This window comes from Triticum aestivum, chromosome 7B, assembly GCF_018294505.1.
Source record: "Triticum aestivum cultivar Chinese Spring chromosome 7B, IWGSC CS RefSeq v2.1, whole genome shotgun sequence".
Taxonomy (NCBI): domain Eukaryota; kingdom Viridiplantae; phylum Streptophyta; class Magnoliopsida; order Poales; family Poaceae; genus Triticum; species Triticum aestivum.
This window is the reverse complement of record NC_057813.1, coordinates 41,586,127-41,602,820: the sequence shown is the minus strand read 5'-3', so window position 1 is coordinate 41,602,820 and position 16,694 is coordinate 41,586,127. Positions and strand designations below refer to the sequence as shown.

At 47.4% G+C, this 16,694-nt stretch overlaps 1 protein-coding gene and 1 long non-coding RNA gene across 3 annotated transcripts; one reads left to right on the top strand and one right to left on the bottom strand.

The window, feature by feature from the left end:
* Positions 1 to 1,440: 1,440 nt before the first annotated feature.
* LOC123160292 (uncharacterized) lies at positions 1,441 to 6,240 on the top strand. Of its 2 annotated transcripts, none has more exons than XR_006480118.1 (7): positions 1,441 to 2,538; positions 3,133 to 3,223; positions 3,298 to 3,405; positions 4,342 to 4,434; positions 4,617 to 4,754; positions 5,088 to 5,179; positions 5,923 to 6,240. It is a non-coding gene; the product is annotated as an uncharacterized lncRNA (long non-coding RNA). The 2 variants fall into 2 exon arrangements; XR_006480119.1 differs by having other exon boundaries at positions 3,275 to 3,405.
* Positions 6,241 to 14,524: 8,284 nt separating this feature from the next.
* Positions 14,525 to 16,340, bottom strand: LOC123158124 (uncharacterized). Its single transcript, XM_044576238.1, has 3 exons — positions 15,410 to 16,340; positions 14,962 to 15,323; positions 14,525 to 14,875 (listed from the first exon to the last, which is right to left on the bottom strand). The coding sequence occupies exons 1-3, from the start codon at positions 16,194 to 16,196 to the stop codon at positions 14,723 to 14,725; spliced, it is 1,302 nt and encodes a 433-aa protein (XP_044432173.1). The 5' UTR covers positions 16,197 to 16,340; the 3' UTR covers positions 14,525 to 14,722.
* Positions 16,341 to 16,694: the final 354 nt, after the last annotated feature.

Sequence of the window (16,694 nt, the reverse complement as noted above, 5' to 3'; positions counted from 1 at the left end):
GAGGACAAATCATCCGATAAACAAATGAAGTTATGAAAAAAATAGTCGTCCCCACTATCCATGGTACCATGTGAGCAAAGTGTCGAACACCTTGCGGTCATGGTGGAGACGCGACCGGGGAGAGGACCTTGGGCTCACCTCACAGGCAGCACGCAAGGTAGGCGTTGGCGGCCGACGACTATGCAGCGCCTGCCGGAAGGTGTTGGGGTTGTCGGCGGCCATAGCTTCCCTGGTACCGGATGCGATGACAAAGAGCCACAAACACCGGCAAAAACTCATCTGAAACACGGGCGTGGGGCAGCAATGGCGAGCTAGGGGTGGTCGTGGTCGTGGTTTAGGCTGGCGGGCTGGAAAGCGAGGTGCTCTCCATTTGGCCATAAATGCGGCTCAAATTTTGACCGGAAATGGGTTGAAAGCGTACAGAAAATACACGTTTGTCCGTTTGGTCCCGTGCGTTGGGCCATGATTTTTGTCCGTTTGTCCCAAACGGACGCGGCTGGAGCATTTGGGGTCGTGCATTGAAGTTGACCTAATGTTTGTCTTCTGTTCGTGGAAGAAAGTATATCCAAATCGTTCGACGAACCGATACAGGTGGTCTCTTACACGCAAAAATTGGAGGCCAAACAAGCAGCGCAATGACAAACTTTTTTAGTCTCGCTTCATTTAATTTTTAACCTCACTTAGATCCGTGATATAAACAGTTTTACCTTTTGTGTTGGTCATGTGTTTTGAACATTGGCTATCAATATACTCCACATGCTTGAGCAGATGTAAAACAAAAGACCACATGCTTGAGCAATATCAGCAGGCCTCAACCGTGGGCCGTGGCCGAGTGTACTTGAGACTCTTATGGGCACGCTTATATCCTCGGAATCCGGGCTATGAGCAGTACGATTGCTGCTACTGAGACTATCCATGGTGGGAGCAACATAGATAGTAACACCATACATCCAGAAATAAGAATAGAGGCTCTCCTTCCGGCTCCTCAGCGGTTTGGGCGTCCTGGCCGTTGGATCGGGCCGCTTGATGCGTTTTTGGCCGTCCGATCGAGATCTAGAGAAGCCTAGGCCGTCGGATCTGGAGCTGGCACTGCTGGAATGAATAGTAATGGCAGCAAAATGTAAATAGCATGCCCCCACCGGGGCATTTTGGTCATTTCACTCGCCGGGGGTATAAAAGGGGGGCGCTCCAGAGACCTAGCCGCCTCCTCTCCTCCCTCCTTCCAAGCCACTCGCCCCGCTGGCTCGCCCGCCCTACCCGGCCGTCCCGCTCGCCGCCGCCACCTCTCCTTCCCCACGCCCCGCCGCCTCGCCCGGTCGTCCCGCTCACCGCGGCCTCCTCTCCTCCCCCGCGCCCCCCTTCTCCCACCTGGCCACCGCCTCCTCTCCCCTCCCGCGCCCCCCTCGCCCTTCCCGTCCAAGCTCAGGGTCAAGGGGACAAATGGCATATTTTCTTGAAATATTCTGTGATCGAGCATCGGTTGACATGCCTTTAGTAGCAGTAGCACCCATTGGATAGTTTTCTATTTATAAACTGAGAAGGTTTCTTTTACTTGAGAACTGAAGGAATTATTTACCCGATGCAAAGGGAGTTTTCTATGTACATATTGATTTATCTACATGTATATGAGATACACGTTTATGGATCATACTTGATCCATATGAACTGAGAAGCTTTCTTTTCTTCTTAGACATATATCTATACATTGATATGTCATCTCCTTTTTCTTATTATTTAACATAATGTTTTGCTAGCAGTTAAAATAATTCTAAACAATCTGGAATCATAATAGACATATATTATTTTGCTGAAGAGTTCAGTCCATGCATGTTTTTGCCATCTAATTTTATGTTCTGGGCCATATGGAAGTGATGCTTTTAAGTTCTATAATGATTATAAAAGCACATTGCTCTGCTATTTTGTTATATTAGATGTTATCCTGCTTTTGCTGAATCAGATAGAGGCTTTAAGCATATCCAATTTAAATAATGACAGTCTTTTATACTTGCTGTTGCCTTTGACTGTCTCCTTGTTGTATGATTAATCATGTTTGCTTAGTTAAATGGCTTGCTAGGTTCAGCTGGTTCCACTAGCAGTTGTCTCCGAGCACTTGCACTGGTCAGCTGATATACGTCACGCCCCCTCTCTGGTTTTACTGGACTGCTGCAAAAATATGATCAGTGTGACTCTACAATTTTTATAATCAAAGGAAGTAGTCACAGATGTAAACACTGATATAGGGTTTGTAGATGCTTACATATAGTAGTAAATAAGTAGTAATATTTTGATCTAGACAGTGATGATTTAAACTCTGTTTTTTATATGACCTTCATATAGTTAATAGCTTTGTTGTCACTATTGCTGCTGCATGATTTGTTCAGAGAGGGTTGCCAATTTTTGCTTTCTTTTTCATGCAGATTGGTCCACAATTACCTGATTCTCGTCCTTCTGGTCAAACCCCTGGTAGGCGCCTCCTTCGATGTGTGCGTGCACGTCATCTATTAGCAGCCTTGCGCGTCTTCTTCCACGGATCTTCAGGTCAACCCCTCTTCTCCTCCTTTCCCCTCTTCTTTCCATACCTAGGTGTAGGATTGTATGGCAGTATGCATTTTTGGCCTCGCCTCTGTTGTAATTGTCGGTCATGTCTTTTCTGGTAAAACCCAAAAGTATTTATGTCTTTGTGCATTGGATGTTGGTGTTTCCTGTCTTCACAGCTTGTTTTTAGTGGAGTCTAAATATATGTCTTTTGTTCCTTGTCTGCATCCTGGTAGGGCCTATGATTGTTGGTCCTTTCACCTTTGTGCATGGAATGTTGGTGGTTTTGTTCATTTGCTGGTTTTATTTATTTTTTGTTTTTACTGTGCTCCTATGCTTTCAACAATAACTTAGGCAAGGGTGCCATTATCTGAGTTTCCAAATCTTGAAGAGCAATTATGGTTTAATCAATATTTGCATTAGTGAGGAGCCGGGGTGGCCACACAAGTAGAATGGCCACACAAGGTGTTTTTCTCAATCAGATCACATGCATCTCTTAAAAATTATACAATAGCAAGTGTGATTTACAGATTATTAGATGTTATCGGTCTATGCTTCATGTGGTTGCAGTGTTCTTACATCTAGATCTATGGACAGGGTCAGTTGCTCCTATCTGGACGAGCTTTGTCAGGGTCATGTGGTTGCTGCTGCTACCTCTTTGTCGGGGTCAAGGGTCAATAAAACTCAGGTTATTCCTCGATCCATAATTCTAGCATCTATAGTCAGGCTATCACTTTAGTCTTTTTTGCCTTTCTCTGACAGGTCAATTGATGTTGGGCACCAATCTTGCTCCTATTTGGGTGGGCTACAGCTTTGTCAGGCTGCCATCATATTCTGATCTTCCAGTGTTCCTTCTGTGGTGTGGAGGAGGTGTGAAAGTAGATCGTGTTGACGATTGCGCCATTACATGTTATTATTGTTCATATCTTATCATTAGAAATAGACATGTTATAAGGAAGATGTTACCGATATATTTCTTTCATGGTCAATGATTGTCTTGCTTTTCTGTGTCACATTGCTTATACCTGTCGTTTTCTAAAATTATTGCATGGTAGCTAGCTAATCTCTATGATAATAGTATCTGAGATTCCAAAGGATTTTTACTTTTTTGGTTTTCTTTTCCTTTTGTTCTACCATTATATCATTATATCTCAATAGGTCCTACGACGGAGGTTGAAGGGTAGTATGATTTGAATCATGCTTGGTCAAATCAATATATAGTGGTTTTGACTTTATGAACAACCAGATCAATTCTCTGGATGCCTTGTGTTTGTGCATATATAATTAGCTCTCATCTTCAGTTTAACTTTGGAACGAGAGTATTCACTAGAGGAGATTCATGGTTGCAGTATCTAATTTTATAATGAATGGGCAATCTGTGGCCATCTATAGTAGAATTTGGATCATTGATTGATGGAGAAAGACAAGGGTCAAAGTGTTTTTTTCCAAGGTAACCACCACTATTTTGTTTAGGCTTATGTGCCTGATGTTTTTTAGGATCTCTGTGTCAAGGAGATATATCTAAGTAGTGTCATGTTCTAATTCTAAAAGATGAGAAAGCTAAGAACTTCGTAATTACATAGTAAATCATGGTTGCAGCCTAGAGGTTAGGGATGTGCAAATATTGATTAAAAGTATATTTATTTGTATTTACAACAACACACTGGATCACATCCGGTAAATATTTTTGTAGAATATCAGTCAAGTTTCGAACTTTTGACCATGACAGCTGAAAAACCGAAGTAAATCCATCATATATATTCAGTTCAGTAAAGTATATAATCAGGATGCTAATATTTGACCTAGATCCCCAAACCGGAACCCTGGCTCCTCTCTCTGCTCGGCACCGCCTACACCAGCGGCTTCGACAGTCAATCCTCAGCGCCTGTCGCAACAAAGGTGAATCAACACCTAGGTTCCTCTATCCTTTGTTCTCTAATTTGTCCTCGCCCCAATTTGAACCTATCTAAGATGTGGATATGTGTAGGAAGGAAACAAATTATTTTGTATGAAATTATCTTTAATAGAAAGTAAATGATTTGTATATGCGTGCACACCTAACAATCTGCTTATCGCGGCAGCTCGGGAAGGAGTGTGATTGTACTGTGCTAGCAGAGTAAAATACTGGAACGCTCTGACTGCTCCTGGACTTCCAAGGTGATGCTGGGAGATTCGTTCTGCCACTTTGCCTATACTCCGCCTGATCACCGTTCATCCAGGTCTGCTAATTTTTTACCACCCCTGGCTATGTGTATATATATGGAGTTAAAAGGACATGTGCCCATGGACAAATCATGTGATTTCTTTAATTTCATGAATAATGCTCCAGCCTTGTGATTCTAACTTATGTATGTAGTTTTGACAAGGCAAATACATTTTATTTAGAACTGAATATGCATTACCCTACCATTAGCACTTTCTATGGGTTCTCTCACTAACAAAAAAGTAATATACGTTTACTCTTTTCTGTAAAGATCAACTTGGTTCCAAAAAAAGTTCATTGCTCTCCTCTTTGAAAAATTCCTGAATTAGTATGTCAATTCCATGTGCAGAGAAAAGGAGAGGAAGGGGATGGATGAGCAAGGACCAGAAGGACCAGAAGAAGAAGGGAAAGGGAGATGGGGCGATGTGCATGTCCATGGAGGTCTGCCCCCCCTCCCCCCCCCCCTCTCCTCCTCTCTTCTCTTTCGGTCTTTCCTTGTACTACAGCAGCCCTTAATCCCCTTTGATTTGATTTGTTCACTTGTGTTACTTGTTGTCTCCTAAGAAAAACAAGAAAACCTAAAAAAATTGTATTGAAAGTGGTTGAACTTCCAGATTGTACACATTTTTGTTGTAGATTAGGTCGTCAGATTTAACAACTATTGGCCATAAAGGTAGTTGAAAGTAGTACTTGAGCTGGACATAGGTTTCTTAGTTACACGATTCCCATTAAGTACGGCCGAGGTCGTTCATGCTCTGTAGTCTATCGTATGATGTTCTCATGAACCTCATCCATGTAAATATGCCTGCTTGGGCCTATGATCAATGTGTGATGTCGTTGTGCGCTCTCCTGTGCATTATGCTGTTATGATCAATGTGTCCTGTAGTTTGATATACGTTCAGTCGTTCAGAAAATACTGTATTTTAGTTTGATATAGGTTCAGAAAATATTGTACTGTAGTTTGATATAGGTTTAGAAATTAGTGTACTGTAGTTTGATATAGGTTCAGAATGGAGTGACGGAATTTACTGTAATGTAGTTGTTTAGGAACAATACTTGATATATGGTTAGGTGCAGATTTAGAAGTTCTGTTGTAAAATATTGTACAGTAAATAATATGCATTTTCATTAACAGTAGTTAGCGTTTTTAGTGACAAGTAACAATTGTGCACTTCTACTTGCAGGGGAAAATTCTAATTTCTTTACAGCGGTGTTTGAAAAAAATGGCATATTCCGTGGGCTGGATGATAGAAGGACATTTTGTTGAAGCACTCAAGAGGAGTAATACTATTGTGATGCCAACACATGCTGAATAAACTTTATGTTTTGTAATCCTCTAAATCCTGCACCGTGTTGGTTTGTTTCTAATCTAAACATGTCTTTTGGCTTGCTCTAGATTTAGCCCGAACCTTAATTCTTTGTTTGGTCTGAATCTTGCCTGAACCACTTCCTGCAGCTCCTGAATTTAGCTATGAATTATGTCATAATTTTCCTATGACTTATGCCTGAATTCTGTGCTCGTGGGAATGTTGTTTTTTGGAAAGTTTTGTTGTATTCTGTGATGTAAAAAATAGATAATGCTAAAACATAGGATGTCTTGTTGTTAATTTTTTTTGCGGCGTCTTCACCGCCGGCCCTATGCTGCATCGGCGACTGGCTGCGGCAGCAGAGGAGTGCATGTTACCGCCGGCCATACGCTGCATAGGTTGCGGCAGCAGAGGACACAAGGCCATCGAGGGCGCATGACACGGAGGCATGGGACGTCGACGTGCTATGCTCTGCTTTGTTCGTGCTCGTGAAGTGTTGAGCTCTCTTTTTGGCTTCAGTTACGTGCTTTTAGTTCAATTAGGCTACTGTCAGATAGAGTGCTTTTAGTTTCAGTTAGTTCAATATATAAAAGGGGACTTTTCTGCAAATATTGGTGGGGTGTGGATGGGACTATGACCAATGTGGCGTCCAACGTGGCAATTGCGGACCCGATTTGTGTACAAGTGAACCTGCAAAACATGTTTAGTGACTGATTTGTCTCAATTTTCAAGTTTTTTTATATGAAATTATACCTGCAGCGCAAGTTAGTGTACTGTAGATGTATTATAACGTCGGGACCGGCACCCTTGCGTCAAGGCGCGTTTCCAATCTAGTATCTAGATAAACTAGTTGGTGTGGCAAGTAATAAATGAAGAAAGAGAGGAAAGTGATAATATAGCTAGTTACTATTAATATGAGTAATATCACACATATGAAGGCAAGATGTGTCTATATAACCTAATAAATGAAGTATTGCTGGTTACCACACATATTTTACTCCCCACTATAGAGGTAGTAACATAGACTAGTAACATAGGCATGTTACTAATCTATGTTACTATGCATTGTGGCAGTCTGATAGCTAGTTCGTGCGCAAAAGGTCATTTTAAAGGACGAGCTTTTAAATAGTTGCAAAATGTTATATGGATGTATATTACACATGTGTAAATTTTGATGCTGAAATAAATAACCATCTGAGTTACACAGAAATGAAAAAGAACATTCATGATTTTGAAAAATAAACAGTGCACATATTATTCATCATTTTGAAAATCATCATTTTGCATCTTTATATAGTTCATGTGTGTACTTATTTCACAACCAAACAATGCCCATGTGTAACTTAGACCAACTCCAACGCACAACCCCAAATAGACGTTTATTCGGATTTTGTCCGTTTGAGTAGGGCAATGGGACGGCATCTGGCCATTTTTCTGGTTGGGGCGGCCGTGCTCTTAACATGCGTGCGCATCTTGTCCTGCTGCATGCAAACTTTTGCACATAAACAAAGCAACAAAGACATAGCTCATGCCGGCAACAAAAGACAACGGCCGGCAAACATATGTCGGTCAACAAAATGGTCTAGCTCCCAAGTTGAGGATGGCCTTGTGCGGTGTGGCCTGCTGCAAGGCCGCAGTCTCGACAACGTATTTGGCCGCGGTTTTCTTCTCCGCCTCCCTTGTCCGGCGGTCTCTTCTCTTTGCCGATTCCACGTCGAGCCACGCGAGCTCCGCCGGCCTGAGCTGCCACCGGTCTTCTTCGGGCCCTTCTTCTTCACCGTGGGGCGCGAGGTGGCGGCCAGGTCGCCGGCCATGGCGGAGGGAGGAAAAGGGGAGCACACAAGGGTTTTTTTGGAATGGAGGGAAACTAGGCGTTGTTGTGACGGGCAGGCCAGGGAAGGACAAGGTCCCGCTACCTGCCTATCCGCTTGCTGCCCATTTCAACACAAACACGACCCAAATTTGGGTTGAGAATGAGTCAAAAGCAGATAGGAAACGAACATTTGTCGGTTTGCTCGCACGCGTTGTGCCGTGTTTTGTGTATATTTACCTCCAAAACGGACACGGACGGACCATTAAGGGTCATACGTTGGAGTTGGCCTTACTCCCATACTAGCCCGCAAACAAAACATACATCCATATGATCATGAAGAATTCTTTTTGATTTTTTTAATGTTAAATGTGATTTTGCCGGTTAAAAACATGCATCCATGTTTTCGAATTTAAAATGAGGTCTTCCAATGCATCCCTACTCCAAAAGTCCACTCTCGCTCGTGCATGTTTGCCGGTTTGACTATGCTGGAGTAGTTCGTGGGACAGAGCTGTGGCCGAAAGACTGGCCACGGCACATGATCCTCTGGCAGCGTTGCAAGTGGCGGGCTAGACGACGGCAATGCTATGCTAGCCAGCTTCGTCTCGAAGGCACCTCTGTCTTGTCACGTCTGTCAAGCCACGCTGCAGCGGCATGCGGAGGCGTTGGCGCGTTACTAGATACAGTAGTACAGAGCAACCGTAAGTAAATTATCGTGGTAAACCGGTGACTGGTCGAGACCCGTAGCCCGGCTGTGCCGATGTGATGTGTGTATGTATGCACGTAAGATTCGTGCAGACCAGCTCGGGACTAGGGTCTAGCCGTCTAGGGAGAACAAGCTATAGAAGCAAAAGGATTTGCTGCAAACCTCTATAGTGTCAGCTACAGTATTTCGCACTACATCACTCAATCTGAGCCGCCCCGCATCCAACGGCTGCCCGCCCGCCATCGTGCCTTGCTGTGGGCAAGGCACTGGATCTCTGTCCGTCTGTGTCATGACTCATGAGTCATGTGTTTGCAAGGCCGCATGCCCGCATCCGAGGCGATACTGCCGCGCTAGGGACGAGCGAGAATAAGCTATAAGCAAAAGATTTGCTGCTGATCTAGTGGCGGGTCATGTGAGGAAAAAAAAACGGAAGACCAGTTGAGCACAGTAGTCAAACGATACGAGATTTTCCTTTCCCCCGACATTACTGGAGAGTGGAGACCCGATCATGTAGTTCTCTTTGACTGGAGTGTCAAAGTCTACGAGCGACATGGCAAGACTCTCAACAGAGCACGGCGCAAGCTACTCCTCTACTACTCCTTCCTCTCTTTCTATTTTTTTGAGAGCAAATTTTAACATGGTTCGTCTCATTTTCTGTTTTCACATGATTGGTAAGACTATGTAATAGATCTAAGGCATCGATTTTTTTAAAAAAAAGTAGGTCTGAGTAATTTTTATCTTCTTATCTCATATAAAGAAAGAAAATGAGAGGGATCATGTGAAAATTAACCTTTTTTGGAATTACTACTTTTTTTCTCATGTTGTTCCTCCGCATGACGCACGGATAGCAACAATGAACATAGGAGGTGTTTGGCAACAGAAACGTTAACGGCAACGTTAACATAATCAGATCACACTGTTTACATAGGTGTAATGAGATTTTTCGAAGTTTGTTTGGTTCACGTTGGCGTAAAGGTATTGCTTACCATCGCTCTGTTCTTGCTCGGCCCTGCTGCTCGCCGGCGGAACCTCGCCGGCCACCATCGTCCCTGTGGATGGCCTGCTCTTGCTCGGCCCCAGCCGCCCAAGATCTCAAACGCCGCGGGCCACCATCGTCCCCGTAGATGGCCTGCCCTTGCTCGGCCCCAGCCTCCAAGATCTCAAACGCCGTCGACCGTCTCTAAAATCAAGCCTGCAAGCCGCTCGGATCTTGTGTGTCGCGCCACCGGCCGTCCCCGAGCATATGCGATGCCGTACGCATCCGATTTCAAGCGCTCGCCGGCCGCATCTGATCTCAAGCACCGCCGGCTGCTCCGATCTGGAACTCTTCCTGTTCGTCAGGAAACCATGGCTGATGGCGAAGGAGTTGACTATGGCCGGTTTCACCTGTCACGTAGGGCAAGTCAGTTGCTGCGAGGGAGGCAAAGGGGGGCTCGAAGGGGATCGGGGAGGCGCCGGCGCCGAACTCGAAGGAGATTGGGGAGGCGGCGGAAGAGGAGGAAGGGGTCGTGCGGGGGGAGGGGGCTCGTGGGGCAGGATACCGCAACCTTACCGGTGTGGGGTGGGCGGTATCGATCCATAATTGGGCCGGACCTGTTTACAGAGGGATTCGTTTACGTACTGGACTAAACAAACAGGAGTAACGTTTTTCCTTTACGGTGTAAACAGGTGACGGGCAAATATCGCCGAAACAAACACCTCCATAATTGTTACATGCGAAGATGAATAAACGCATGTTTTATTTGGAAAGCTTGGAAAAGGTTAAAGGGTGTACCCTTCTGGTCTGATGCTTCTTTGTCATCCCTATACCTGGCCATATATCGGGCCGGGCCGGGCTTTGGGCCGGTCCTAGCCAAGCCCGACGCAAAAAACCCAGGCCCAGGTCCGGCCCGGCCATCAGGCCTATTTTTTGGGCCCAAGCCCAGCCCGCACGCCTAAAAGCTCGTCGGGCCTCGGGCCACGGGCCGGGCCCCTTTAGGGAAACGCGAAAACGATGGGCCCGGCCCCGGCCCAGGAGCAGCGTAGGGCCGAGCCGGGTCATGCTTTTTCGGGCCGGGTCGGGCCTTTTTGACCCGGGCCGTTTGGGTCGGGCCAGGCCGTTCGGGCCGGGCTGCCCATGGCGAGGACTAGTCATCCCCATACGGCCATACCCATCAGAAAATCAAGACCCTCATGGAAACTATGGAGTTTGTTCTGATTAAGGGAGCTCGTTTTTAAATTAAGCACATACAACGCATAGCACGGCTTATTGGTTACAACACGGATTTATAAGATTAATGTGCAACAAAACTTCAAGTGAGTAAGATAAGGAGTAGCACGAGAAACTTTTGTTAGAGTACTGGTTTCATCGGGTGATGACAAGAGATATAACGGGACAAAGCCAAGCATCTACAGTCGGAGTTGACAAATCTGATCCCTCGCGTCTGCGGGCAATAACCGATCACGCCTTAAAAAATCCATTCCACATCTGGATATCTCAAATTAGAAACCTCAAATCCATATTATTTCATGCAACGTGAAACCTACTCTAAGCGGAGCTCGTCCGGCTACGCTCCCCGCTCGCCCGGCTCCGCTCTGGCCATGTCCGGCAGCCGGCTGCGCTCCTCAGAGTGTTGGTCCGGTCGCCGGCAAGGTAGAGGAGGGCATGGGACATGAGCCGGCTCACGGGACTCGAGGCGCCGCCATCTCCCATGCCCTACTCTTCCTCGTCGGAGTCCGGAACCCGAGCGGTGCCTGTAGACGTCAAATCTATGACGGATCCGTCCGGGGACAAGCCGCCGACGTCCACCACGATGCGTTTGCGTCGCCCGGACTGATGCCTCATATGGGGTGCCGAAGAATGCGACTCCGCCTCGCCGACGTCCGCCGCCGCGAGGGCTGCCGCCGCCTCCTGCGCCCGGTGCCTTGCACGACGGGCATGCCGTGCCATGTCCTTGTGGGATGATGGTGCGTTGCGAATATCGGGGCGCCAATGGAGGGGTTGCACGTCGGCCAGCGTGTTCGGACGTTAGACGGACCGTATGGCCTCCGGCGAGGCAGCGACGGTTGGCCTAGTGCCGGATCCATGCGCCATTTGGGCGGACACAATGGATTCCCGATGGATGGAGTCCGAGAACAGTCGTGCAAAGGGCTCCTCCCGGGCGCGGCGGAGCGCACGCCGGACGCCCACCTCCTCCTCAGGGCCGCGTGGGATAAGCTCGGGGTCGACAGATCTGGAGCTGAAGGACTCGGATCCATTGGCCGCCATGCCGGAGACGGTCGGAAGGAGCCAGAGATGAGCTTGTGTGGCGGAGGGGATTGGGCCATGCTAGGGTTTGGTCCGGCGAGCGGATGAGGAGAAATTTATGTGTAGTCGGGTGGGCTAGCGTGGGCCGAGTTCGACGTGGGGGCCCATATCCGCCCCATATTTGGGCTGGATATGGGGGTGTCGGTTAGCCCGGCCATGTGAGGGGTTCGTCCGGGTCAAAAAATCGTGACTGGACAGTGACCGGGTGGCCCGCTCGGGCGTATGAGGCGGGTTTAAGATGCCCGACTGTAGATGCTCTAAAAAGGAGAGCATTTAGACATTTCACTTTGAAGGAGAAGTTTACATGCTTAGGGCTCCTTTGATTCAAAGGGATTTCATAGGATTTTTGGACGCGTAGAATCCTTAGTATTTTTTTCTACGTTGGTCATTTGATTCACAAGATTAAATTCTATAGGAATTTTCTCTATGAAATGAAGTGTTTTACATTTCATTGAAAATCTAACATCCACTTCAACATATTTTTACGAATCCTTAAATTTCTTCTGGCCCCAAACACTCTATGGGAATATTCAAGTGGACATGCAACTCAAATCCTCTATTTTTTCCCTATTCCTCCGTTTTGAAAATCCTGCAAATCAAAGAGGGTCTTAATGTGACTGATATGTAAGCATGATCTCGTACTACAAAGAGCCACTTGTGTTTCTGCTATCCATTCTCATCATCACACTAAAGAAAACTTGAACATGGTGTCTGTAATCTCAAACTCACAGGCACCCTTGTGAACAATAAAATTTAGAAAAGGTAAAAAATGAAAATTTATCTGTTTGTTTTGTAAACAAATATTGTTGAATGTTCTACGTACAATGTACATTTTTGTGCATAAAAAATAATCTAAAAGAAATCAATGCTCCGAAAATACTTGTTAAAAGAATTTTGAAACACTGAATTTTTTGGTCCAAAGAAGTAGGAATTTTTTTATTCATGAAAAAGTGTACGCATGCAGAACATTCAACAATTTTTGCTGTAAAAAAGATTCGTTTTTTTTTAAGTTTTTACCGTCTATGGAGGTGCATGTCTGCTTGAGATCACAAAAGCACTTTCGGGGGAACTCAGCTTCATTCATCACCTTGTACGACCAGATTGTACGCCTACAACTGTGAAATAAAACTTCCTTATTCCCCAAAAAAGATGCACCGGGATAAAATTTCCATTTCTTCTAAAACCATAGATGCAAGACCTCGTACAGATGAATTGCACTTTCCGAGGAAACACTATGCCATAAAACATCCAATTGATCTTGTTTTTTTTCATTTCATTGTTCCAAGAATTCAGAGCCAAACAAATCCAAAATTTGAGGAAATAAAATGAGGTCAGGGCATCTACAATATGGACCCTGAGAAGTACGCAAATGTTTGGTCCGAGGTGTCTGGACGATGTATGTCATCGAACACAGTGCACATGAGTCGACAGGCGCGCCCAGGTGCCCGAATTCCCATAAACTGGATGCAAACCAAGGGAGGGGATTGCGGGAGTCCAGACACTGGTTGGTCGGTCCAACCCAAAACACTTTTTGCGCGAAACAATTGACGCACATTCATGCCGGTGAAGCCGCTCCAGAGCGGACATGACTCGGCGGCACTGATGTCGGTCAGAGTGATGTGACCCTCTCTCTCTTCTTAACATAATAAATATGATACTACTATATGTCATGCATGTCAATAAATGAGACCATCTATGATACTAATCTATGATACTATGCACTATATAGAGGTAGTAGTAACATATGCATGTTACTAGTCTAAGTTACTCCCCACTATAACCAGCCTAAGCACGGCTCCGGCTCCGTCCACGTCACATCTCCTATCCTGGTTCTCCGTGTCGGTGGGTGGCTCTGGATCTCCTTCTGAATCCAGATCGTTGTGGCACCGCCGTCGCTCTCGAGAGATATCGTCCTCCATAACGGTCGGCTCCTCGAGGAAGGAGATCATCCTCTCCTCTGGTGAGAAGGCCGCGTGGAAGGCATTAGGTAACTCGGCGCGCCGTGCGCCTCCTCTATTACCTTGGTCACAGCGGTGGCGACTCATTATCGCCGAGCACTATGACGGCGAAGGAGAGTGCGGCTAGGAGGGCCGCACGGAAGGAGCTACGCAACACGGCCGGTCGGAGTTTGCAAAGTCTGACGTCACGCTAGCCCGGGTGCTTGTGGAGGCCCACGGTGGACGGGATATCGTTCGGTTTATGTAACTTATATTGAATTTATGTCCATTAGCATGGATTTCGTGGTGTTTGCATGATACTTGTCCGTCTAGTTTAACTTTTGTTTGTATTGCAGGCAGAGATTATATATCTGAAATGACCGCTCTGGCTCTGGACCTTGTAATCTTCAAGATGCAAAGTAGGGGATCACTTGTAAAATGGACCAGCTTCATATCGACGAGTGTTCTTCGTTTTTATTTTAGGAAGTGAGGCTTAAAATGTCATTTCATGTTGGTAACATAAGTTAGGTTTCAAATGTCATTTCGTGTTGGTAATTTAATTTGGGTTTAAAAATGTCATTTAATCTTGGTAACTTAATTTGGATCAGGGAGGCCAAAGCTACCGATCAAGCTCCATTGTATAGGAAGTCCTAGCTCAGCCCTGTTTCTAACAATTCATCACCAATGTTTGTTCTACGAGCCGACATTGGAGGTGCCTATAATGGCTGCAAATTCTTCGGTGAATTTAACTTGGGTTACCTTGTCCTTCCCATTACATAACCAAAATAGCGCAGTACTTGTTGAGAGAGTCGTACTTCTAAGGACATGCACGCACAAAAGAACAACTAAATCAACAAGGTGGACGACGAGCCGGGCGGCGTCGAGGCGCGGCCATATCCTGAGAGCGGCGCACTTCTACATCCCCGTCGTCTTGGCCTTCATCTCCCCTCCGCTGCGCGCTTCGCCGCGGTCAACTCGGCCTTGGCGCTCTCCAGCTGCAATCGTAGAGCGGCATTCTCTTTGTCCCGCGCAGCCAGCTTCTTCTCCAGCTCCAGTGCATAGCCGAAGGAGAATGACGCGTAGTTCGCGGCCTGCACGTGCACGAGGTACATGTAAAACACAATGTCACCGGATAAATCACATGCATCTACCGATGGACGATTTGGTCGCAGCATACCTGGAGCATTGCGGAGTAGCTCGACGCGACGACGTCGGAGGGCGTTGCAGCGGCGAACCCACGCTCCCGCGACGGCGTGGTGATGCACTCTAGCACCTTCTTCGCGGCCTCCCAGTCGGCGCTGTCGCCGTCGTGTGTGTCGGGCACGGGCAGGTGCCGTGCCTTCGGGTCGAAACCTGGCGGGGCACCCAAGCCGGATGCGGAGGCCGAGCAGCCATGGGCAGCATGCGGCGTGCTCTGCTCAGAACGGCAAAGGTCGTCTTTTGCCATAGCTGCCTCCTCGTGTTTCCTCTTTTTCAGGGACACCGTCGGCGCGTCGCCGTCCGGCTCAGGTTTCACAGTCGCCGCGGACGAATCCGTGCCTAGCTCAAAACACGTCGGTAAATTATGTGGTCACTCGATAGTCGATACAGAAACCAGTTATCGGGAGCTTCAGAAGCGAGTTTACCTTTGCCGCCAGTGGAATGAAGGGCAGGTCCGGGCGGTGGTGAGGCGATGCTGGAAGAGAAAACCTCTGCAAGTTTGGTATCAGAGAGGTAAGTCCGGAGATCAACCGCGGTGCTGCGTGCGCCCAGTAGCTTTGCCGCCATTCTCTTTTGCCGGCTTGTGAGCACTCGCTCAGGGACGCTGCTGGAGTACTTGTACTTCGACGGCCGCTCGGCCCAAAGCACGGGGCAGGGCCATGGCTCCGGCGATGTCAGGAAGAAGAACCTGCCCTTCCACGTCTCCTCGGATTCCAGACAATACCCAGTGAAGAGCTTGCGGTCGTCGTGGTCAGCTCGGAAGCCGTACCAGCACCCGGACTTGTATGTGACCAGCGAGAAAAAGTAGCGGAATACGGTCGTCGATGGCTTCACGCCGGCATCGCGGCAGAACACCACGAACCCCACAAGGACGCGCCACCCGCTATGCACGAGCTGGCCTGGCGCGAGGTTGAAGTGGGTGAGCACCTTGGAGAAGAAGCTGTGCAGCGGGAGGCGCACCCCGGCCTCGAGAGCGTGCGCGTACAGGCACACGGCCCGCTCTGGAGGCGGAGTGAAGGCGCGCCGGTCGCCAGCGGGGCGCGCGGTGTAGGCGGTCGGCACGCCGTGCTTCCTGCACAGGGCATCGACCGCGTCCTGGGTAAGGAGGGACGAGGTGACCCGATATGCGGCGGGCCTCGAGAGGGCGGCGGCGGCGGCGGCGTCGCTGATGTCGCCGGCGGATGAGGAGGAGGAGGGATTGGTGGAAGGCATCGCGTCGGCGCCTGTTGCGCTATTCGCTCGTGCTCGTTGCCTCGCTGAACCGGGCAGAGGTAGGAGAATGGGAAAGAACACAGGATTGGGAGCCGGTTTGGAGAGGTAGAGTCAAGTAATGGTGGCCGGGTTCCCGAGGCGTCGAGGAGAAATCTTTTGTCGTGTGATTGGACTCGACACCACAGTCTGCTACCGCTGCATGATTCTTTTTTCAGTTCGCGCAGTTAGGATGCGTTTGGTTGAAGGTGTCGTATGAATGGGTTGGGACCGTTTAATTTTTTTGGAATTGAACCATTCAATTCATGTGTTTGGCTGAATATAAGTGGTGAGCTAATTATTTAGGACGGGACCACCAGTCATGCTCACATAGTCATGCATGCAAAGGGTGGCCATTTGATTCGACCGATTTGGTTGGGTGGAACGGTTCAGCATCTTCATGGCATATTCTCTTTTTTGGCTCGAACCATTCATGTGCTTTATAACCAAACATGTCTATTT